Source organism: Cricetulus griseus, chromosome 5, assembly GCF_003668045.3.
Source record: "Cricetulus griseus strain 17A/GY chromosome 5, alternate assembly CriGri-PICRH-1.0, whole genome shotgun sequence".
NCBI classification, from domain to species: Eukaryota; Metazoa; Chordata; class Mammalia; order Rodentia; family Cricetidae; genus Cricetulus; species Cricetulus griseus.
The window spans coordinates 33030993-33055645 of NC_048598.1; the positions used below are offsets into that span (position 1 = coordinate 33030993).

The 24653-nt window shown below is 39.5% G+C and overlaps 1 protein-coding gene and 1 non-coding gene across 2 annotated transcripts in view; one reads left to right on the forward strand and one right to left on the reverse strand.

The window, feature by feature from the left end:
- Window positions 1-24653, forward strand: part of Pappa2 (pappalysin 2) — a 229470-nt gene that overhangs the window by 21007 nt on the left and 183810 nt on the right. Inside the window, exon 2 of the mRNA XM_027417273.2 lies at window positions 1357-2428. Within this exon, the coding sequence (XP_027273074.1) occupies window positions 1357-2428 (1072 nt within the window). The remainder of the gene's footprint in view (window positions 1-1356; window positions 2429-24653) is intronic.
- LOC113835973 lies at window positions 4086-4275 on the reverse strand. Its single transcript, XR_003485875.1, has one exon. It is a non-coding gene; the product is annotated as a U2 spliceosomal RNA (small nuclear RNA).

The following is a 24653-nucleotide window of genomic DNA, read 5'->3' on the forward strand; positions in this document are numbered from 1 at the left end:
TGTACAAAATTCTCAAGGAATTAATAAAAAAAGAGAAAAAATGAGAAAACTTTTGCTAATAAATCTATACCACCCATAAGCAAATACCGTTGGCATAGATTACACAGGAATTTATGGGATAGATAAAATGATTGTCTAACTGTCCAGGGGAGAAAAATTCTTATTTTATTCCCAGGCACTACCTCCCAAGACTCCAATCAATCAGTCATCAATGCAGAACACCTATCATACCGAGTGTTTCCATGGAAGTGTAATGCTTTCACATAATTACCAATAAAGATGCTCCTTAGCACAGTGGTCCTCAACTTTCCTAACACTGTGATGGTTTAACACAGTGCCTCATGTTGTGGTGATCCTGACCATAAAATTATTTTTGGTGTTCTTTGTAAGTATAATTTTGTAACTATTATGAATTGTAATGTAAATATTTTTGAAATTAGAAGTTTGCCAAAGTGGTCCTGATCCACAGTTTGAGGACTGCTGTTTTAGAGTGAATGTGAGAAGCTACTCAGCAAGAGTTGGTGAATTAACCAAAGTGTAGTGTTGGGACTGTCAAGTCCTCCCCTCTGCCTGAGGGTTCCTTTCCATCAGTGCTTCTTTCACTATGTCCCCAACATGCTTCTTGCTATTTTCAGATGTAGTATCCAGAGGTATTACTGATATTATTTATTCAAATTGATTTATTGGTCTAGTGCTTGTTCTGAGCCAGGTAGTGGGGCAATGTGTGCAAGGATCTCATTTACTTGGAAAGTCCTGTTTTCATTCTGTGATAGGAATCACTGGATAGAAAATGGCCATTCTTATAACTGACTTTCTCAATTTTGAGGTTAGGCCCATGGGACCAATGTTATTTTGTATTGTCTGGGAAACAGCTGCTCTCAGTTGCTGATGGTTGTACTAGACGAGCAGTGGGCTAGGAGTGGTATTGGATGTTACAAGCTCCTTATTTCATGAGAAACACCATTTCAATGTTCAATGGGAAAAAATGAAGCTATGGCTGATCTCTGTGTCAGTCTAGGGAAGGGGGTACTCAGAATCCATGAGCATGAAGGATGAAGGTTATTTACATCAAAGGATAATCATCATTTGTGTTGAATGTCTACTTCCTGGCTTCTACCTTGGTTATTTTAAAATATTAGAACGAGCTAAATTGAGTGGAATCTTTTTTGCGGGGGGGGGGGGGCGGGGGGGAGGTTGGATAGACACTGTCAGGATATCTCATATGGGAGTATGGACAGGCAGGCAATGTGGGGAACTGAAAACCTACATTCTTGTTATTTACACAGTCTTTCCTCTCCCTTTCTCCACTCTCTTTGTATCTGGTCTTTCTCCCTTCAACTCTTCCTTCTTTCCCAGGTGTGTTTGATAACTGCTCCCACACAGCCAATGACAAGGGCTGGGCCCTGGGGATCCGCTCGGGGAAGGAGAAGGGGAGGAGAGATGCTCGCTTCTTCTTTTCTCTCCGTACTGACCGGGTGAAGAAGGCCACTACTGTGACTGGCCACAGCCGCTACCAGCCAGGCACATGGGCTCATGTGGCAGCCACTTATGATGGACAGCATATAGCTTTGTATGTGGATGGCACTCGAGTGGCTAGTAGTCCTGACCAATCTGGTCCACTGAATAGCCCTTTTATGTCATCCTGCCGCTCCCTACTCCTGGGAGGGGACAGCTCCGAGGATGGGCATTATTTCCGTGGATATCTGGGCACGCTGGTCATCTGGTCGACTGCTCTCTCACAAGCACACCTTCAACATAGTTCCCAGCATCCAAGTCGAGCAGATGAGCTGTCCACCTTGATCCTGACAGCCACTTTCGACCCTCTCAAGGAACAGTGGGCCCCCTTTAGAGATGAGACATATCCCCGGCTGGAGGTTCTCCAGGACTCTGACTCACAGCCTGAGATTCGGTCACCTTTGCAGCCCCCACTTTGTGGGCAAACAGCTTGTGACAATGTGGAACTGATCTCCCAGTACAATGAGCATGGGCCCCTTCGGGGGGAGAAAGTGATCCGCTACCAGGTGGTAAAGATCTGTGATGATGAGGGACTGCATCCCATTGTGAGTGATGAGCAAATCCGCCGGCAGCACGACGCACTGAATAAGGCCTTCAGCCGCTACAATATCAGCTGGCAGCTTAGTGTCCATCCGGTCCACAACTCCACCCTGCGCCACCGGGTTGTGCTCGTTAATTGTGAGCCCAGCAAGATTGGCAATGACCACTGTGACCCTGAGTGTGAGCATCCTCTCACTGGCTATGATGGGGGCGATTGCCGCCTCCAGGGCCGCTGCTACTCCTGGAATCGCAGGGATGGCCTCTGTCACGTGGAGTGCAACAACATGCTGAATGATTTTGATGACGGTGACTGCTGTGATCCTGCAGTGACTGATGTCCGCAAGACTTGCTTTGACCCCGACTCACCCAAGAGGTAAGGAACTGGGATCTGGAGTGCTCTTCTTACACCCTGCATTTCTAACACAGCCCCCAAATAAAATGTTCTTCCCTCTTAGGCTTTACTGGGCTTTTGGGAAGAACTAGGTATGTGAGGTAATTAAAGACCTGAAAATGCCTAATAAGGTATAGCTCTCACAGTGGCTTTTCCAAAGAGCTAGAGGACTGAGAAATATTTCCCTTTCTGAGGAATCCTGTGTTTCTTCTTAGGGATTCCATGGGCTCCTCTGGTAAGAGTTCTTGAGCTCCTCTATGCCTCCACTGCCCTGTGCGTGTCCTCCAGTGTTTTGTGGGAGCTCAGCTCCACAGAACGTGACCAGAAAAAGGCTGGGAAGCCCTAGGAGACAAGATAGGCTCTTTAACAGCATGAGCTTGCTGGTAACTCACCCCCTCAGTAAACCCCACCTTCTAAGTCTCCACTACCTCCCAATAATGACATCAAATGAGGATTCTATCAGTAGATTAATCCTCATGAGCTCAGGGCTCTCCTCTCATGATCCATCACTTCTGAAAGTTCTCTCAGTAACTAGTTTTAACATATGAGTCTTTGGGAGATGACATGTCAGACTCAAACCATACTAGGGATCCTCATCTAAGTCACAGTAACAGTGTTTCAAGGTGCCTAGGCAACATTATCTTCAGAATGGTCCTTTAGCTCTTTGAATTTTGGCTATATTACCCATATCTGAGTCTTTATAACTTATTCCTCTCACTGTCTCAGAGTTGCTATGGAAACACATCTCATTCCTTTTATTAATCAGACCTGTGATGCCCACATACAGTATTTGCATTATATAAATAAAGGAGATAATTATACTCTTAGGAGTACTAGCATTAATCTAGTGCCTTGATCATGCTAAGCATAAGCCTTACCACTAAGCAAAACTCCCAATTATTTGAACATTTTTGATTGTTAAAAATGTTTAAATCACTGTGTGTGTGCATGTGCATACACGTGTTCGTGTGAATGTACATATGTTCAGGTACATGCATGCATTGGGAAGCCACAGGACAACCTTAGATTATTTTCAGGTACAGTCAATCCTTTTCTTGAGACATAGACTCTCATTGGCCTGGATAGATTTGGGTGTCTGTCCAGTGAGCCCTGGGATCCTTCTTTTTCCACACCTCGGCTCTCAGGTTACATGCATGCACCAATAGGCTTAGTTGTTGTTTTTTTGAAACATGGGCTCTGGAGATTGAACTCCAATCCTCGGGCTTGCAATAAAAACTCTTCATTGACTGAGCTGTCTCCCAAACCCTAAATCGTCACATTCAAATATCAAATTGTACCCAATGAGGAACAACAGTCTCCTAACGCTCTCCATTCTTCTCCACATGTTAGACAGAACAGGCCACCAGAGTCAATTAATTTACCTCTCTTCTAGCAATCTTCTCCATAGACAGCTTCTTACTGCTTTTATTTTATTTTTGGAGCACCTAGATGGTTCTTTAACTTTGAATATGTATTCTTTTTATATATGGAAAAATTTTTAAATGATTACTTTGATACTTCTCTGTTCTATTCACCCCCCCCCCCGACACCTGGTTATGGATCTTCTGATCTATTTCTTGAATTTTCCTTTCTTGTATGTTCTTTTTGTTATTTGGGGGTTTTGTTGGCTGTATTTCTTTAATTTTGCACTGTTCTGGAGGTATTGCAATACCAGGCTGATGAGAGTATTGAATGCAGCAAGCTCCTAGTCCATCTCCTAGTTCCCAAAGTCTATTTACTATGTTGTCCTACACTAGAGGACCCATCAGATACTGTCATGTTAAGATCATATGTTACACTTGATTGTAGCTCAAAGACAGAGAAGCAATTATCTTCTATTTATTTTGACAGCTTAAATTTTTAAAGATAAATTTTAAAATCTAATTTTAATACAAGTTTATGTAGTTGTTTAAATATTTGGTTTTATTATTTTAAATTTTGCATTGTGTGTATCTGTTTGTCTGTATATGGGTATGAGCACGTGCATATATGTGCAAGTATTTGTGGAGGCTAGAGGCATTGGATCTCCTGGAGCTAGAGTTAGAAGCAGTTGTGAACTTCCCAGTATGAGTGCTGGGAACCAAACTTGGGTCTACTGGAAAAGCAGTATGTGCTGTTAATCCCTGCACTATCTCTTTTAGCCAACCATTTGTATTTAAAGCTGGTTTTGTTTTGTAAAATAAGATTACATTTTTTCTTGTCTCTCTTTTTCATGCTGGCTATTTGTTTCACATGTCTAGTGCTTATTCACACAGTAAGGAACACACTTTAAAATCTCTATGTTTAATTGTTCCCAAATTTCCATTTTTGAAATAGTGAGAGGTAGGGTTTTTCTCTCTTTCAATTCTCTCATACTTATTCTATATATGAAATTTTTCTTTATCTTCAGTCTTATGTTCTTTGTGGTGAATTTTTATTATCAGAACATTGAATTATTTTTATTGTTGACACTGTCTTTTATCAAGTCCTTATCATATGTCAGATACATCAATGTAAGTAGAGGAACAAATACAGGAATGCATAACAGGGAGTAATTTACTGGAGGAGTTAAATTTTTATCTAAATTCTCTGTATTTAAATACATGCTGAAGCCTGAAAAACGGAACTATGAAGTGCCTTTCTGTGGCATGGCTTGGATTATTTAAAAGAACTTTGGATTCATAAGAGACCTGATCTCTGGGTTTCTATGAGGTTCTTGGAGTTGGTAAAGTGAGTGGCCACTTCGGAACTAAATTAGCCATGTATAACACTCTTATTATTGCAATTAAATCACAGTGCTCAATCTCACAGTCCCATTATTTTGTGACTCTTAAAGGATCCAACTTCAACAAATGCTTTGCCAGACACTTATTGAATAAACGAGAATGCCAGGCACAGAGTCCATTTACTCAAGAATTCACAGTTGGGGGAGGGGTATTGGGAGAATGGGCTCAGACCTATAGATAGATTACAGAGCAACAGTCATTAGTAATTGATGATTGATGTTTGATGATTGTTCCTGCTTTCCAAATCCCATTCAACTTTCCCACCACTCCCATTGAGAAATCATAAATGTAGGCCAAAGGAGTTCCTTTCTCCAAGACTCTGGGAAGAGGAGAGAGCCCACGGAATCCAGCATCAAACATCTGTAGCCCAGATGCAGCTATCAAAGGGAAAGCGTTTATAAGGCTTGGGGCTGGTCAAAGGAGATATGAGTTATAGATACATGACCCAGCCAGTGGATCAGAATTACTGAGATAGAGGAACTTGGCTTGTGACTAGAGCAGGCTGCATAAGCCAGATATCCACTTCTGCTTAGTGGTTGTCTTTAGGGAGTCCTCAAGAAGTACAGGAGAGAAGAAGGTGTCCATGTCAGTACAATCACAAACATCACTGACCATTTACTTAGGTAGCTAAGCCAAGGACATCCCTGTGCCCACATGTAAACTTTGCTTCCCTGGACTTTTCAGTTCCTGTTGGTCATTGTTTTTTATAATTTTCCCTTCTAACATTTCTCTGCTTCTGTACCTGCTTTTCATCTGATTTGCTTCTTTTCTCAAGAGTTGGATTAAGTATTCAGCCCAGTGTGGAACTGTGTGCTTGCTTCCTTTCTAGATTCTGTGTCTCAGATTCTTAATACTGTTGTTGAGGAGAGTAACCATCAAATAGAATCAAATGGTGGAGTCCCATTGAAGCAAACATTTGATCATTTAGTGTTAGACCTTGCTAGGAAGCAGGCAGCAGGAGACTGGCCAATTGTGTTCTGAATCTTGTGGCAGGAAAATGTCTCTTGTGCTCACAACCCTGCTCCCTGCTCCATTCCCTGAGTTTTATTCAAGGGTAGAGGACTGTACATGGAATGGTAGAATGTGGGTTGAGAGGTGACCTCCGGGTGATGGCAAAGTGCATGAGGTATGTGCTTTGTACAATGGGAATGGTGCATTTTGGGTCAGGGGTGCTAATGCATATGGTATCAAAGTGAATGGCTGGAGAAACTGGTGCTTCCCTAGCTTGTATGCTGGGACTTCACTGGGATTTGCTCACCCACACAGTGTAGCTTTAGAGCCAAAGGAATGGTGGAGCTGGGCTCCTGCAGTGATGGGTCTGTTAAACATCAGCCAGGCTTCATTATAGGTTTCTTTTGAAGTCAAGATTCAAAGTTCCCTGAAGCCAAAAAAAAAAAAAAAAAAAAAAAGCCAGGGGAAAATAAGTGTAAGGGGGTAGAAGAGGGCAGGGAGAGAAGAAATGGAGGGAAGGTTTTAAAACTGAATAGAAAAATCCCTCAGTCTTTCCACTTCACCACGTTGAACTGCACAAACTAAAGGGATGTCTCACTTTCTCCTCCTCATGTCACCTGATGGGAATTAGAGAAAACAAAGATAAGCTTGAGCAATTTACCTAGAAACAGAAGCCTCTCCTGTTTACTCTCCTACAGGCGAATTTTCCACAGTTGCCATAAATAGTGTCTTAGAGTAAATAAAATCCAGTTTTCTCTTCACCTGGCTAAGTGCATTTTCTCTCCAGGTGTGCGAAGAGAGACTGTTTTTCTCCCTTTGTGGTTGTTTCTTGGCTCAATATACAGACTTGTGAATGAGCCATGTGGTCTGTCTGGGCTACAAATATTTCCTCTTAGGAAAAATGTTGAGAGACCCTAGTCTCCAACCGCATCCAGTCGTTCAAGGTAGTTGGGTGTTTTCCTAGGAGTTGGGTTGTAACTCTGGTCCTTTGGCCAGTTGCCCTTCTCTCTCAGCTGATCTGATGTCATTTCAAGATCTCTTCCTAGAATTTAAGCACAAGGAATCTGAAAGTCAGCTGCATACTTATGTTTTCCTTCTTTCTGGTTTCTCTCTAGAAACCTTGTCTGTACCTTACCTTAGTGAACCCCCACCGCGAAAATTTAACTCTTGTTTTTCACTAATCCAGACCTTTGTTCTAATCATATCAGAGGTATAGACTAGGTGGCGGGGTGAAATACAGAGTTGTTTTTTTTCTCCAGGGCTCTTTCTAAGGCTGTTTTATCTCAGTACCTCTCCCTGGAGGAAGCTGCTGACCAATTGGTTTTTCTGAGCTGCATACTTTCTTGCCCTTCTCTTCTAGGACTTTGTCTAATGGCTGTGGACCTGATTTCTCAAGCACAACACTTGAATAACTAGGCTTGACTTTTTATGAGTACCACTTCCTCATTCCTGGGGAAGTTCCCTTGTCCTGGAATATGACCTTTCAATTGCATTTGTATTATTTCTCATCTACTTGGTACTAACTCTCAGTTCCTGACCATTTCATGTTTCACTTCAGTTGTTACAAAGACTTCCAAACTGGTCCCTTGATTTTTGTTCTGCTCTTTCTTCTACCCAAGGTCAATTTTTTTTAGTACAGAAGAGTAATCCTGAGATCATAATTTAGATCATGTGGTCCTTTTACAGTAGTTCCTCAGCTCACAAGAAGTCAAGGCTAAGGAACAATGCCACTTTGCTCTATGGGACCTCCCTGATCTCACACTGTCACATTAGTGGCTTCATTTCTTTCTGTACCCATCACCCAATTAAATCACAGTCACATTGCCTTTTTCCCTGTCTTTTCTCCTTGCTGGTTCCACTACTTGTGCAGGATCTTTCAGGTGACTTTCTCTCCTCTGGAAGGCTTTCCTCCATTATGCATGGTCACCTTATACACTTTTTTTTTTTCTGGTAGCTTTTCAAAGACACCTTCGGGTGAGATCTTCTTTGGTGGCCCTCTATAAAATTTCACACACTCTCTTGAGCTTTCCTGGTTTTGTTCTTGTTTGAGTTTTCTTTTTAGAATTTATCACTAGCTTGGTTTTTGGTTTATTTTCCTTATTATTGGTCTCTTCCAGGGGAATGCAAATTCCACAAATGAAGGGATTTTCACATATTTGGGTTACTACTCTACCTTGGTACCTAGAACAGAAAAAGAATAAACTAAATATTCAATAAACAATTGTTGAAAAGTGATGTTCTTACTCTAGTACAGTGGTTGGCAAACTATGATCAGTGAACTAAATTTGGCCAACTATGATTACATAAATAAAGCTTTATTGGAACACAGCCATACCCACTTGTTTGTATATTGTCTATGGGCTTCTTTCATGTGGCAGAGTTGTAGAGTTGCAACAGAGACCAGATGGCCCACAATGTCTAAAATATTTACTATAAACGTTTGCTCTACTATATATTCATCATAGTATACTATAATTATCCCTTGTGGCCTGTCTCTTACACAAGACTTTTGATTCTTTGTTCATAGTTCTTGGAACAAAAGAAGTAGTTGGTTAGTATAGCAAAATTAAGTGAAATACACACATATATATCACATATACTTACACGCAACACACATATGTATCACAAGTATACACACACAAATAAATGAAAAGTTGGTGTAGAGTAAGTTACAGAGTAGAGATTCAAAGGCAAAGAACATTATTCTGTGTTGATAAGAGTTTTATTAATTTCATTAATCTTTTCTATTCATCTCATTAATGGTAGAATTGCCACATTCAAAGGAAAGCAAAATAACTAAAAGATACTTGTAGAGAGAATGACTTTAGGCTATTTTATTTACCAACTCATTATTTGGTTAACTGGTGTCCTAGTATGCTCTGAAAGCCTGAGGCATACATTTTAGTGAATAGAGAAATAATTATCAACTACAGCATCAGGAAGTGAGATAAATTCTCCTTGGAGGGGTTGGTGAATGAGAACAGATTCCAATAGCAGATACAAGACACTCAACATCCAAAGAACTGCTCTGAATAGAACCTCTTTGAAATGATGTCATAGATTAACCAAGATTCTTTTGCAAAGACTTAGGCTTTTATATTTCTGGATCAGTGATATACTGAACCGATGACACTGGATTTATTACATAATTGCATAGGATCCATTTAGATTTTGCTTACCAATACAGGTTCTGAGCCATCATGATTTGTACCAGCAGCATCTTGCCTGGACACCTTACCACTCATCACACTTATGTTTTGTTAGAAGTCTACTAGATTATCACAGTTTATGTTCCTGTATAGCTTTGCAAACATTTCTCCAGTTTGCTGTGGCTCCTACTTTTACCCAGCTGGGCCTTTTCTTCTAGATTCATTTCTTACTACTAATTGCATCAATTTTTCAAAAATATTTTGGTCCAAATTCTTCAGACTGTCAATGGGAATTGACCCAACTCATATTTATGTGTGAGGGAAAAGTCATAGATTTCTATTAACCTTGATTTCTACCAACTGTGACCAAAAGACAACATAGCTGGGAAGGTTGCTTAGGGCTCCAGGACTATGGTTTTCTTTTAACTGATTCAACATTCTGGATAGAGTCAGCTGTTTTATTATCTTTTATTTTGGATGAGCATAGTCATTTTTATAGTTTTATTAAATTTAGGTTTTCGTGGTTGTCTGTGGTAACCATAGAACATTCATATCAGTTGTGTTTTCAGAACTCCATGATTGAAATGTAAAATCATTAATTTTTTTGAAGGAACAGAGTTAAATTTCATATTGATTACCATACTAATAATGGCAGCAGCGTTTAAGAATTAAATGTTTAAATTTCCATGTTTTCTACGTAAGAATGAGATTTATACAGTGAAGCAACAATCATCATGAAGTGACAGAACAGGAAACCAAATGACTTCAGAAACAAGGCTATAACAGTGAGCTCTGTTCCTAACAGAAGGAAGTAACAAGTGTGCATTAGTTTTAATTATATAATTCTTACAGAGAATATATATGATAAATGAAGGAAAGGAAATGGAAATCATCACAATAGAAGGACTTTATGAAAGAAGCAAGTTCTTTAAGATATGAGGTAGAAAGTTGGCGATATTATGAAAGGGCCAAAATGTAAATCAAGACACGTATTGTCATGTAGAAGCATAATAAGGTCACCGTGAAAAGAATTGTTGGGAAGGGCAGTTTCATAGACAAGAAAAAGAAAGACAGAAATTGAAAAAGTTATAGCCATAGCAATTGTTAGACGTTTGACTTAGAGAGTTGCACAAGAAACAATCTGGAGCCCTGGAAAATGTATAGAGACAAAAACCTCTATTTTATTATGCATCTGTTTTAGCCGTTACCATCTATCTTGAGTTACATATTTTTCTTTAGAGAAAACACTTTCAAACATTAGTATTATGTTGTGTGTGTTATGTATGTTCACATGCTATGGCACATGCCCATGCAGATGTCAGAGAACAACTTCATGGACTTGATTCTCTACTCAGGTCATTAGGCTTGTGCCATGAGCCATCTTGATGCTGTGAGATCAACTTTCTTATATCTGGAAAATATCGTTAGGGATTCCCTTTATTAAATGAAACGTTTCTAGCTTTAAACTTATTGTTTCCCCATAGTACCTTTCTTAAACTTTTTCAAAGATATCTTTGTAAGTTATACACCCTTAGATTGACTGTTTATTCTTATTAAACAATCACTTTCCTACTCATATTAATCTTACAAAATCAACTAATTGTTATTGATTTGTGTTTATCCTGCTTTTTCTCTATAGACTTTTTTTGAGAAAATTTGTCTCTTTGGTACTCTATAATTTTGCTATGATACTTATGATGTGATTTTCATTTTTTAAATTGTACTTGATGTTTACTGCCATTGAATCTGAGCACCCATGCCATCATCAACTCAGGGATATTGTGAACCACAGATATGCAAATATATCCTCCTAATTCTCCTGTATCTACTATTAAATATCAATTACTCACCCTCCTCTCCTCTAGTTCTCACCCACAATCTCTCTGTTTTTGTCCCTGTCTAAGTCTTCCTCTTGTTTTTGCAACAAAGTCTCATTATGTGACTCAGGCTACCCTCCAGTTAACAATCCTCTCATCTCTGCCTGGATTACAGGCGTTTATCCTCAAATCCAGCCCCTATGTATGGATATCTCAAATGTTTCGGTGGCATTGCCTGTCTTCGTGGGATTTGAGTAAATGTTGTTGGGTGTATTGTCTATTTGTTCCTTCACGTTTGGCTAACTTTCTCTCTTAAAATTATCACTTATTTATTAATGTATTTATAATACTGTGGTGTGTATGGGTTCTGAGGATGTGTGGGTGTGTATGAAAAAGAATGCAAGAAGAAGTCAGAGGATAACTTTGTGGAGGAGGTTCTCTTCTTTTACCCTTACATGGGCAGGTTCTAGGAATGGAACTCAGGACCTTTGGTTGAGAGTTTGCATTATGGTTTTTCAAGATGCTATGATCAATGGGAAGTAGGCAAAGTATATGCAAGAAAATGGGTTTATAATAAATATAATTCTTATATGAAGCAGTATGAAGAAACAAAATCCACAAAGAAAGAGTAAGCAGAAACAAGAAGAACCCCATCAGATTGGGTAAACCCATTTTCTTGAATTGGAGATACACCCATTTACTTTTGGCAATTGTATTATGGACCTGGCAATAAAAAACCATCTCAACATGCATTAACACAGACTATTCTTTTGAGAGACTGCAGGGTATTAGAATAGATAGAGATGAAATCTCAGAGAATTAGTCTGTAGATACAGATTTTAGGGGGTATTTTATCCTTGTTTATTGACTCACAACCAAGGAACACAAAGTTTGCTTGAGTCTCTTAACAAAGCGGGCCTTTTTCATTTTTAGGGACTGTATTGAAAATGTAGTCTTTGAGAGTTCTGGCTTTTATGTGAGTCTCTTATTAAACTTCTTAGTTTGATAAAACCTACATTTTATTTTGTGCTGTATCTAAGAGTCCTATAATGCTATCAAATTGAACTTTGTGGGTACTTTGAATTCCAGATCCCTCCGGGAAGTGAAAACAATTTTAATTCCTTCTTTTGGTTTGTTTGCATCCCACTTTTACTTTAGGTAGTCTTGTATATTCCCTTTGATTTCCTTTCATCTTGGCAATGCATTTAAAATTTGGTTTTGTTATTATTAACTAGTTGTGGCTTGTTTTTTAAAGGAGCTGGTACTAAGGCTTTGGGTTTTCAAATGCCTCAACCCCCATTTTTAAACCAAAAAGGGATGTCTTAAGCCACTGCTTACTTGAATAATTCTTCAGGAAATAAACCCAGGGGCAGCATGCAGACCGAATGTGGTAGGCCAATGGGGCGGAAGACACTAAGGTACATTAGCTTCTGCGCAGGAAGTGTGACAGTTTAAAAATGTCTAGGTAAATTATTGTGTCACATCAGAAAGATCTGGAAATTGGACATGAAAATATTTGTCTCCCAGTCTCCACTCTCATCTGGTCACACAATTTAATTGTCTGCTTATCTGCATTCCCATTAATTCATGTCCAACAAATGTTTGTTGAGTATGTTAGAAAGCCTACAACAATTCCTGAAAAATAAATATGAAGAAGCTATTCATCACAGTGTGGGGTTTACCAGGGATCATGTCTTATGAGGTATTAGACACTCATTATGAAGCAGTAGTCAGGATACCTTACTTACCCCAAGCCAAGGCATATCCATGCCCTACCTCTCTCCTCAAAGACTGAATGCACAAATGAAAAGCCAAGCACAATGAGTATCTCCTTTCCACTATGGTTGTAAAAATGTTACTGTTCAGGAAAGCCTGTGTGTGTGTGGTGTACTTGGTACAAGTAAGAATTTCCACATGAATATTGCCAAGTGTGGTAAGGGATGGAGGGCAGAGCAATGAGAATGAAGACAGAGAGAGGGATTCAGAATTATTTTAAACCAATCAAATGGACACAACATGGCATCATGGAGAGGTACATGATGAACTTAAGCGTTTAGGCTATAAAAATGTCTAAGTCAAGACAACAGAGCTCTAGGGAGCAATGGATGTGAACGTAACTGTGGGTGTGTAAGAGCGTGATGTGGCACTAGAAATACTCAACAGTCAGTCCTAAGCTCTGTGAAGGTTAAAGTATCCAGAATACTGGAAGAAATGCTCCCTCTAGGCAACTCCTAGTTAGGTCTGTCTGGAGTCTGAACCCAGTTCTGGGCAGCAAGTTTTATGAGGAACATCAACAACTTGAAACATATCCAAGGCTTGAGGGAGAGTGGTGATAATCAAGATGGTAAAATGACCCCAATCTCCTTCAGCTCTGGATCTTAATGCCCTTCTTTTCTTGCTTGGGGAGCCAGTGTAAAAGGAATTTTTAAAAAAGTCACAATGGCCTCTTTTTCATTTCTTTAATTCCATCTATTCTCCTATTAGTTCGTCCAGTCTATGATAAACATTACTTAATGCCTACTATGGTTTAGACATTAGAGCAACTAGTACAGATATCACCCGTTCCTGTTCATATGGGACAGACATAAATACACACAACTGCAGATCTGAGTAGACTACAATCAAGGGCTCCCTCTGATCACCAGTAGGTTCCTAGGTCTGAGTTTCTATGGTAATTAATGTCTTTTTGCTTCCCATCTCTCTTCAATCCCTAATTAACTCTCTATAGAGTCACCACAATATTCATTCCAGTAATCATTTATATGTTCAGTGCTCCTCAACTGGAAAGACTCACCTTGAAGTAGATGACATTTGTGTTGTTCTTGAACCATGAGTAGAGATCAGAAAGGAGAGTTTAATAAGGGGCGTAAGGGAGAGCAAAAGTTAAGAAAGGCACACAGTATGACAAAAACATATAATCATAATAACTGCTGAACATCCACTGACCCAACCATCAACTATTAAATTGGTTTAACATTATGTGGCATTCGCAGTGTATTATTAGGCAACTTCTCAAAATGACTCCATGTACAATCTAAGGTGTCTAGTTAAATGTGTTCGGTAATTATCTCTAGTTATTCAGTTCAATAGTTCAATCTACTCCTTTTCATAAATTTAAATGCAATGAAAATGCATCATCATCCCCATTTCTATTATTCTGCTACTCTTCTTTTGGCTACCCTAAGTCATCGCAGTTAGTAATGATGGTATGTGCACTAGTGATCTTCCTGGGAAGCTATCACAGCATTTTAATGCAATTAGAATGAATGACACTGTTTCAGTGGACAGTAGTAAAATTTAAACTAACACTGAAAAATGTCTCTAAGACACATGCTAATGCCCATCTTAGTTTTACCTTATATATTTGGATTTCATTTCTAGGGTTTCAACCTTATGTATTTTGCATACATATATCTCAATGAGGGACTCTCTGAAAGAATTTTTTTACCCATTAGGTATTGGTTATATCACACCTTATTGCAGGTAAAACTTAAAACATTTTTTAATATTTTTATATAGTGCTACAATTTAAAATAAGAACTATAAGGGCTGGGGATTCAGTTTGGTGATAGAGTGCTTGCTTGGCATGTATGAGAACCTGGATTTATGTTCTAGTACCACAAAGAGATAAACTTAAGAAGCATGGGCAGGAAGAAGGGAACGGGGGCGGGGGGGGGGAACAAAGACAGATTAAAAAGGACTGGCTCAGTGGTGAATACAGGATACTAAATGATTCATACACATTAGGATGCTAGAGTTAGGCCACAAGTTAGCTTTGTCTTTCTCAAAGCTCACATAGAGTGGAAGGTGTTATAAATTCACAGTTTTCCCTGTCTAAGAGGTGAAGACACAGAGCTGCTCAAGAGAACAGCTAGAACAGAGAACCACCCTAGGCAGAAATTTACCTGGGGGCTACATGGAGAAAGCAGCTTAGTGTATTGGAAAGCATTTTCAACAAAAGCCTTTTTCAAAAATCAATAATTAATAATAATAATAATAATAATAATAATAAATAGTTTGTAGTCTTCATGTAAACAGCAAAAGGATACCCTATGTCCTTAACTTCTCAGAAAAAAAGTTGGCAAATTTTTATACTGGGACAGTTTCCAGGAAGAATTGATAATCAGGAGACTAGACCTTCTGTGCAGAGGTGGGAGGGATTTCAATTTCAGCAGGAATGGCAGACATGAGCTGAAGATTGTACACATCACTCTGTGAGACTGGACAGAAGGAAAGGGGTGGCTGCTGAGTTGAGAAATTATGGCAAACAGACTTTACCTGGGCGATTCTGAGAAACTGAGCAAGTGTTTTGTGTGTGTGCTGCTAGACACACAAGGTTGCAGACAAGGTAGTGATGCAGCGAGGTAGATACAGTCCATAACACCCTCTTTCCAATTAGTCCAATGACTGTTGTAAAAGAGAGTGATTCTGAAGACAGCTGCTAGAAACCTCTGAGGGCTAAGTTCCACAAATTCCAGGTGAATCCTGGGAGATACAATAGCCTACTTGGATTGAGATAACAAACTTTCACAGATGGACCTTGGAGCACATGTATTTGGCCATTTCATTTTCTTTCATCAATCATGAAGCTGTATCAGGACCCAGAGCTAGCTCAGATGACTTTTGTTGGTTTTTCACAGTACCTAACCACCCAAGGTGTTAGACCTGAGGCCAAATCCCTAGATATAACTCTCTGCTTCAGTGTCTTAATTTCACATGTGCCTCTTCTTAGTGCTATCAGCTCAAAGCCATTTGTGAGACTCAGAAAAGTTGTGAACCATGGCTTTCTTTGCATCCACTTTGTCTCAAAATCCCTTGTTTCTCTAGTGTATCAATTTTATACACTATAATTTTTAATGGAGTACATGATCCTGGAGATGGAGAAAAATAAACAGGACTATTAGAAGAATATATGAAGACTGCTTCAGAATAAGAATAAGGTCCGGAGCTGTCTGTCAACCTGGGTAACAAGAATCCTGGGAAAGTATAGCTGGCCACCACTCTGGTGGCCATGGATGTAGCCTTTGAAGGGGTAGCTGGCTTGGGGAATCAAACAGCATCTCTTTGTAGTGGGTAGAGAACCTCCATACCACTTCATGATCCAGTCAATTATGCCCAGTATGTTAGGGAACTCAGCACAAGAAGATAGCCTGGAAAAGCACTTTTAAAAATAGTGAAATCTGTTGTTTCCAACAGAGAGACACAGCCAGTGGGTACTGAGACTTTATGACCATTCTCAAAGAGGAACCATATTATCTGATATGTATCAGGTTATACAGAGGGCCAATTTACTCAAAGGAATGATTCCTGCTAACCCTCACAATGGGTGGGTTTACCGAATGTTCCTAGATTTTTATTGCCATATTTATGTTACTGTTACTTTTGATAGGAAGTTGCTCTTGGGAATGGATTTGCAGCACTCACTTTTTGAGATTTCAAGATAGTGTCAGCCTTGTCAAGTTTCTTTAGGCAACAGAAGTCAGTGGGAAGACACTGAAAGGGAGACTGAATTTACAGAAGTTTACTCTATAAGCAAACATTCCTAGAAAAGAAAAGACTGACTACAAATAGAATTCACATAAATTGTCTTACGATAATCAGAACCTAAATTATTCTCTATATTTCCCTACTAAACTCAAAAGCACATCTTTATGTAATCGATGGCAAAGGCACAATCTGCCTCAAGAAACAGAAACACCAAAGAGGACAAGGTAGAGAGATTCCACAGAACTGTATCTGGAAGGAGGCAAGTAGGTGAGCGTAGCTAAGCATGTGAGAGAGGAACTGCTGAAGGATGAAAGCATTGTGAGTCTCTTTGCAACAGGGAGAAATGTTGCTTCATGGAAATGTTAGCAACCCAATCTATTCTCTGATGTTAAGTACATCTGGTAACTTTTGATTGAAAGCTATTTGAGGTCTTGCAAAATATCTTGAGTAAGCATTTGTTTTAGTAGTTAAAAAAACAAAACAAAACAACAACAAGCTTGTGTCACGATGGATGGAGACAAGCCAAATGTCAAGAAAGATGGTAGGTTCATTGAGGATCCAACATGAGGCCTTGGGCACATTAAACGACACAGAGACATCCTGCCTAACGGCCAGAGCTAATATTCTGAGGCATTCCCATTTCCACCCTGCCTCCCTAACCTGACCTCTAAAATGACTGACGCTTCTGTTAGCTGTAACACATACTCCACAATCAAACATCTATCTTGCTAGTAATTTACCACACTGAGTCTTATATTAAAAATGACCTGAAAAAAAAAGGGACAAACTATCATTGTTTTTTGACAAGTGAATTTCTTCTGGGTAAAGATTAAAATACTATTCAAAGGGCTGCAAAAGACCAAATGATGGCAATGATTTTTTTCCTTTGGCTCAGGCAATCCCCATGAGGTACCTGCTCTATTACCAAGGAGTTGAGCCGGGTCAATGGGCTGTCTGTTGTAGTAACTGCCTCTAGTAAACACACCACCTCCTCGTGCCAGGAAACTACTCTCTTGGAGTTCTCTTAAAAGATAATAATTAAGAGTCCCATGTTACAAATTGTGAAGTATATTCATCTAGAGCTTTTATTTGTGTTTATCATCACTTGACAACACTTTCAGAGTGTTCTTGTCAGTCAGTTACACTTACACTTAACACACTCCACAATTTTCCTTTTCATTTGTGACTGAAAGGCTTGATAGAGTCAGGATGGAGTGAGAAAACAGGAGAAAGCCCTTGTGGTGCTCTCACTGATGGCACAGGGACTTAGGCTTATACTCGAGTTGAGGAAGGACTGCCTACAAAACCCATGATGGTGGAATAATCATGCGATACCTCCAATTTGTACTACTGAGACACTAGGTGATTTTAGACAGAGTATACCTTGATTCTCCAAAGGTAGGTACTCACTAAGTTTACTAAATAAAGTGTTCTAAAGTACATATGTAAATGCTGTGACCTAAGGGGACCAAGAATGATTTCTAATATCTTTATGGACCTGAGTGTGATTGGCTTAGGCTAGTACTTACTTCCAAAGCTTACTTACCAACTACTATCCTTTAGGATTTTGAAGCTATTCTCATTATCATTATGATGATATTAAGTCACAGAAGGCAAGGTTTCATTAGTGGTTGGGATGCTGACTTGAACACAGCTGAAGTATGAAAATTGGTCAAGCATGTTAGTATGATTGGTATAATATGGAGAATCTTACTATTTTCATAAACCCTGGATATGCCAATTTAAGATTAAGAGAAATAAAATGAGGGAAAATGGTATGTTAGTCCATTTGGATTGCTATAAAGTAATACAATAGACTTGAAAAATTAATAACTATTAATAACTAATAATTAATAGCTATTGTTCATAATTCTAGAGAGCAGATTAAGTAAGATCAAGATGCTGACATGTTTAATGTCTAGTCATGGCCTGTTTCTCATATGTGCTGTCTTCTCTCCCCTTGGGCAGTAGAAGGAGTGTGTAGATTAGATTATGAGCATCCTATTTAGAAGGGTATCCATTGCATTCAATCATGATGGAGCACAAAGGAAGATAAAGTCCTTGTGATTCACTTTCCAAGCACCCCCATGTCTTCTTTTTGCTGTGACACTGGGATGACATTTCAACACAGGAACGTTGGAGGAACACAAACACTGAGATCAGAGTCAATGGTAAGGGAAGTCATCAACTACATTATTGGCTCTAAATATCTTGTTCCTGAAACTATAATTATAACAATTCTACTTTCATCCCAAGAATTACCATATTTATTCCTACTTTCTGCCTCAATATGTTTCCCCTTTTCATTCTATCTGAACAGTTATTTCAGCTGGTTGAGTCAGCGTGCCTCTAATTCAGAGAGGTGAACAGGTCCCTGCGTGTCTCTGATGATTCACTGTTGGCCACAGGGATTGCTGGGCAGTGAAGAGGTTTGGCAGCCAGGAGGTCATTGAAGTGGACATTGTAAACTTGAGCAGTGCCAGGAAGGGCTCCAGCCAAACTTCATAATGGTTGGGCCAAAAAATCAGCCAGTCCTTATTTCACCTGGGACTGCCTGTGTGGAGGACCTCCCTCACTGAGCAGCTGCCTTCTCTACAGAGGACAGGAGAGACATCTGTCCTCAACTCAGAGAAACAGAAATGAACCTAAATATGTCTGCAGAGTTTCCCCAAAGGAGCTGTTTGTTTTAATGCAAATCAAATACATTTACTAATAGTTGTTGAACATCGCCCATAGTCATTCCTTTTCTTTGTGATCTTAGCCCACCTAATCACTGTTCATTCGAACAAGTGCTTCACCTGCTCTGGCTCCCAACCAAGGCCATGGTGGGGCTGATGATGGTAGTGCTAAGGAACCTCAGAATTCCTTGCAAACCAAGCTTTGTAAATTATGGGGGTGGATGAACCCACACTAATTCCCAAATGGTAGAACGCGTTGCTTTGTTTCTGGCCCGGTACTTCATCATTTTTATATTCAGAACACTTTGAAAACATGCCAACTTTCACACATTTTTATTAGCAAAGGATTTAGTCTCTATTTTCCTCTTATCTACCACTCTGCTCTCATTTTTCATCATTCACTGAATACACAAAACTCATTGTTTTCCGAATGTCTTGGGCTTCTTTTTATATTTGTGCTTTCGAAGAAGTTGTTTCTTCTTGCTGAACTCCCTTTCCTTCTCAGTAAATTAAAAAAAAAAAAAAAAACTGGTTGTAATGATTCTTTCAACTCCCCCTCTAGTATTTCCTTTGCTGTTTTGTCTTTTCTCAATATTGGGGATTGAATCCAGGGCCCCACACATGCTAGGCAGGCAGTCTACCACTGAGCTACAAACTTTTCTTTCTTTTATAAGAGTTTGAGACAGAGTCTCATTCTGCAGCCCAGGCTGGAGATATCCTCCTATTTTAGTCTACCAAGTATCAAAGATTGACCATCCGGCCTGGGTGTGTGTTTGTATCATTCTGTAGGTATCCCTCATGTTTATATTTATTATATTGCCATGATTTCGGGAGATTATAGGGAAAGCCTATGGGCACTTTTCAGGAGAAAAGTGAAAAAGATGAGACTATTTTAGAACAGAAGCCGGGCCTCTTACCCAGAATTCAGGATAAGCTTCTGTGAAGACAGACAGGAATGTTCGGGGGGGGGTGAAGTGGGTGAGTAGAGGAGCTGCAGGCAGAACGCAAGGCTGGTACAAGCACCAGGCAGCGTTGAATAGATTCAGTCAATGTCACATGGGGTCCACTGCCAGGGCTCTCATGACCTGCTGCACACAAAATCTGGAGCACTGTCTTGTGATTGTGTAATCCCTGTTTAGATGACCATATTTTTGAGATTTCATGAGTCCAGCTTCCAGGTCATATGAGAAGGACACTATCTCATAGCATGGGTTCTAGGTTTCTGGCTCTCATAGTCTTTCAGCCTTGCTGTTCTACGATTTTTCCTGATCCTTAGGTATAAGGGTTGTGTTGCTTATGTATCAGTTGTGGCTAGGAACCCAATGGTCAAGTTGTTTTGTGCATCTTAACTAGTTGTGAATCTCTGTAATATTCTTCATCTACAGCAAAAAGTTTAGAGCTACACCTTTTAGTGGATATAAGGATAAATATTTAGAATGTTCTTAGAAGTTATATTGGTTTGGAAAAAAGGCAGTAGTAAGTTCTCTTCTAGGACCCATGGCCATTCCAGCCATGGATAATCCATGGGGCATTATTGTGTACTACAGAGATACTTGTTCAGCCATGTTCTCTGCTGCTGCATTCACAATAATCAGGAAATGGAAACAATCTGTATGTCTTTCAGTTGATAAATGGATAATGAAATGTGATACATATGCATGGTGGAGTTCTATTCAGCTGTAAAGAAGGTAAAATTTATAATGAAATCATAAAATTTGCTGGCAATTGGAAATTATTATATTGAATGAGGTAACCCAGATTCAGAAAGATAAGAACTCAGAGTTGTCTCTTATTTGGGGATTCTAACTCCATTTTTTTCAAGACAGGGTTTCTCTGTATAATAGTACTGGCTGTCTTGGACCTTGCACTGTAGACCAGGTTGATCTTGAACTCACAGAGATCTGCCTACCTGTCTCCCGAGTGCAGGAATTAAAGGCATGCGCTACCATGCCTGGTACTGAATCCTTCAACTGAGTACACAATGTGGAGTAACTGTAGAAGTCAGGAAAGTAGAAAGGATCCATGGGAAGAGGGGGAGAGAAGGAGCTCCAGGGAGAGCAATAATAGGGCACAGGTGCTCTAAAAGGGGGAATGGGGAAAAATAAGGCAATTTTAACTGGAGGGAGAGAGCAACACAGAGAGAGGGAACAAGGAAAGATAAACAATGGTAAGGATGCTTGAAAAGCTATAGTGAAACATTATTTTATAACCATACTTAAAATACATATATAAGTGTGTGTGCACATGTGGGTGTGCTCATGCGTGCATGCTCTTGAACATAGATACATATCTTCTTCTATCTCTTGAGACAAGATCTCTCATTGAAGCTGAATCCTATCCATTAGCTAGGCTGGTTGACCTATGCACTTCAAGCATTTGCCTGTCTCTGCCCCTACCCTAATGTTTTCTTTTACAGGTAATGTATCATGCCACTAGGCTTTTTTATGGGGTTCTAAGGGGAATCAGAACTCATGATTGTGCAGCAAGCAGTTTACTGCCTGTGCCATCTTCCCAGCCTGCCAAAGTCAATTGTTTGTTATACACTAGGTCTTTTCTTATAAAGGACTATTTATGAATTCCCTTTGAAGCTGGAACCTGTCATTTTACAGTTTTATCAGCCTTGGGAGGAACTGCCGAGAGCTATCCTAAGGTAGGTGATAGAGTAGAGGTACAGGCTAACCCCAGGAGCTGTTTTTGGAGGCTATCCAGTTCATTCACATAGTGGGAGAAACAGAGGAGAGGCTCTTGTGTCTAGTGGGACAGGAAGGTTAAGTCCAGCTGTGAGGGCTTGTCTGAATGTTCCTCTCAGTTTCATTTCCTTGTAAAAGAGGCTTACGAGGTTTGTAGAGAGCAGGGCTGTGAAGGAGATTGAAGAACACAATGGAAAGGTGAAATGGTCATAAAGGCAGCTGAGAAATGAGCTGACCTGGGGAAAGAGGGTGGTCTGGTTAGCTGAGGGAGCTACTTAAGACTAAGAACCATGTTTAATTCAAGTCCAGACAGAATATTTATATTTTTCTCTGCTCACCATAAGCTATGTGAGTGTGGACAGTCTTCAAACAAACTACATGAGTGTGGACAGTCTTCAAACAAACTTGATTTAACTAGATTTGGGATTTTTGCCAAGTGAGTATAAAGAAAGAAGAGCAGAAAAAGATTGTGAGTATATGCAAAGTGAGTAATCTAATAACGAACAATTCGATGACTCAGAAATCATCACGTCCTGGAGATTTCCCAGTTCAGAATTCTCCTTGGGTAGACACATGGTAGACTGATCACAGAAACTTTTGAATGGGTGGCATTTAATTGATAAGACATTATTGACCTTATGTTTGCCATTTTATTCTAGGAACATGGAGGCACTAGGAATGATACTAAAAACATATGATGTGAATTCCATTCTAATTGATGCAACTGACTAATCAAACATAATAGAGAAATATGACGACATAGAAAACTAAATCCTTTTGTGTTTAGACTTTTTATTATGCTGCCCTTGACTATAGAATTTTGCTATCTCTTAAACATAAGCAAGGACAGATTTATCCCTGGTTGAAAAGCCCAAGCAAAATAGAAATAGATATGATGGGGCTATGTAGTCTGGGCTTTCAACTTTCTTTTAAAAATATATCCCTGCATTTGCCTTTTCATTTGGTTTATCATCCTGAATTGAAACTGTCTCCTAGTGTTGAAAAAAGATTTGCAATCTCCTATTTTTAAAGGGCTTTGCTTACAGATAAAATTCAATCTTCTCTTCTGTATCGAGATGTATTACATCTGACAGGTCTTTTACATTAAGAGCTGAATATGTAATCCCAGGCTGAAGTTGCGATTTATGCTGCCCATAAAACTTAAGGCTTTCTCCAGCAAAGGAAAAAAAATCAATCAAGAATTGGTGTAAACAGACCAACCTGACCCCCATCTCTTGTGTTTTAGTGCTTTTCCCAGAGAGCAGCATGTTCTTCAAAAACTCCCTCTTGTGTTAAGAGGGGGCTAGACACAGGATCACAGCCAGCTTCCTCTTGAGTAGGTGGGAATAGGCGTTTACGCAGGTGGGATGATTTCAGAGTTGTCAAGAAAAACTTAGTGTGTCAAAAGATGGGCCCCCCATCAGATAGATAATCTCTGAAATTTCATAGTTAGAAGATTATATTTCTAATTTCAGCAAGTCATATTTTTTGCCCTGCTAAAAGAAAATATAAGCTTTGTCATTTAGTGACAGATTGAGATATTAAATAATGGAGTATCCATGTGGGTGACCACAGTGATGATGGAAATTTTTGTTGTGTAGAGATACCAAATATACAGGTTGGTGGGTGGAGAAGGCAACAGATGGGTCTGTCAGAGCCTCAGACATCAAGATAGGTTTAGAATTTTGGAGCCTGAAGGAGTCTCTGTGTGAATTAGGCTGGGTTAGAATTCTGTGTAGGCTCAGGGTATTCACTAGTGACTAAGTGAATGAGCATATGGATAATGAGGCAGGTATAAGGCCACTGATCAAGTCTGTGGCATATGGTAGTCTTATAACAGGGGCTTTCATCAATTTATTCTCTACCCAAGCAAGTGTGTATTGAATATCTATCTTTCTCAGGCATCAGAACAAACACTGGGTCTAGCAGTAATTATTGTTCAATGTGCCTGACATCATAACATAATATTTAGATTATATTGGGAAAGGGCCTGCATGAATATCAAGAGTACATTAGGAAGAAGACAAGAGGCCTTATGGATAATGAAAGATGTAGGAATATCAAAACATCTTCAAAGATAAAGAGTATGCTAACTAATGTCCTAGGTAGTCAGGGATACAAGGCTCATTGGGTGGTAGGTTCTCCCATGTCACTGATCTGCAGCTAGACTTTGCAAATATGAGTTATATATGTTAGACAGGCATGCGAGAAAAATCTTCAGTAGATAGTAAATGTTGAGCAATGAGGAGTTGTTTAGCATTGTTGTATATATTAGGCAGACTGAGAGGCTCACAGGTGCTAAGTGTCAGTGAAAATGTGAAGCATGGAATAGTGTGTATTTGTGGGAAGTTACTGATAATTCTGGAGACTTAAACAAGGATAATCTATTATGTTGTGTGTTAAGTATGTAAGGAGGGCACTGTGGATTATTTAAATAGATGGTATGATAAGGTTAGCAATCTATAGAAATGTGGAGAACAAGTTATAGGAGTTCATTGTAGAGATATTTTTGGTAATTAATGGAAGAAATGGCAAATGTTTAAACTAACAAGAAGCAGTAGCAACAGAAGTGGCCAAAGGGAGTTTGGTATTTGAAGAGCCTTGAGAACTGTACAGCCTTAGGGGACTGATAGAAAATGGGTAAGAAGTAAAGGAGTAGATTCCTAGTGT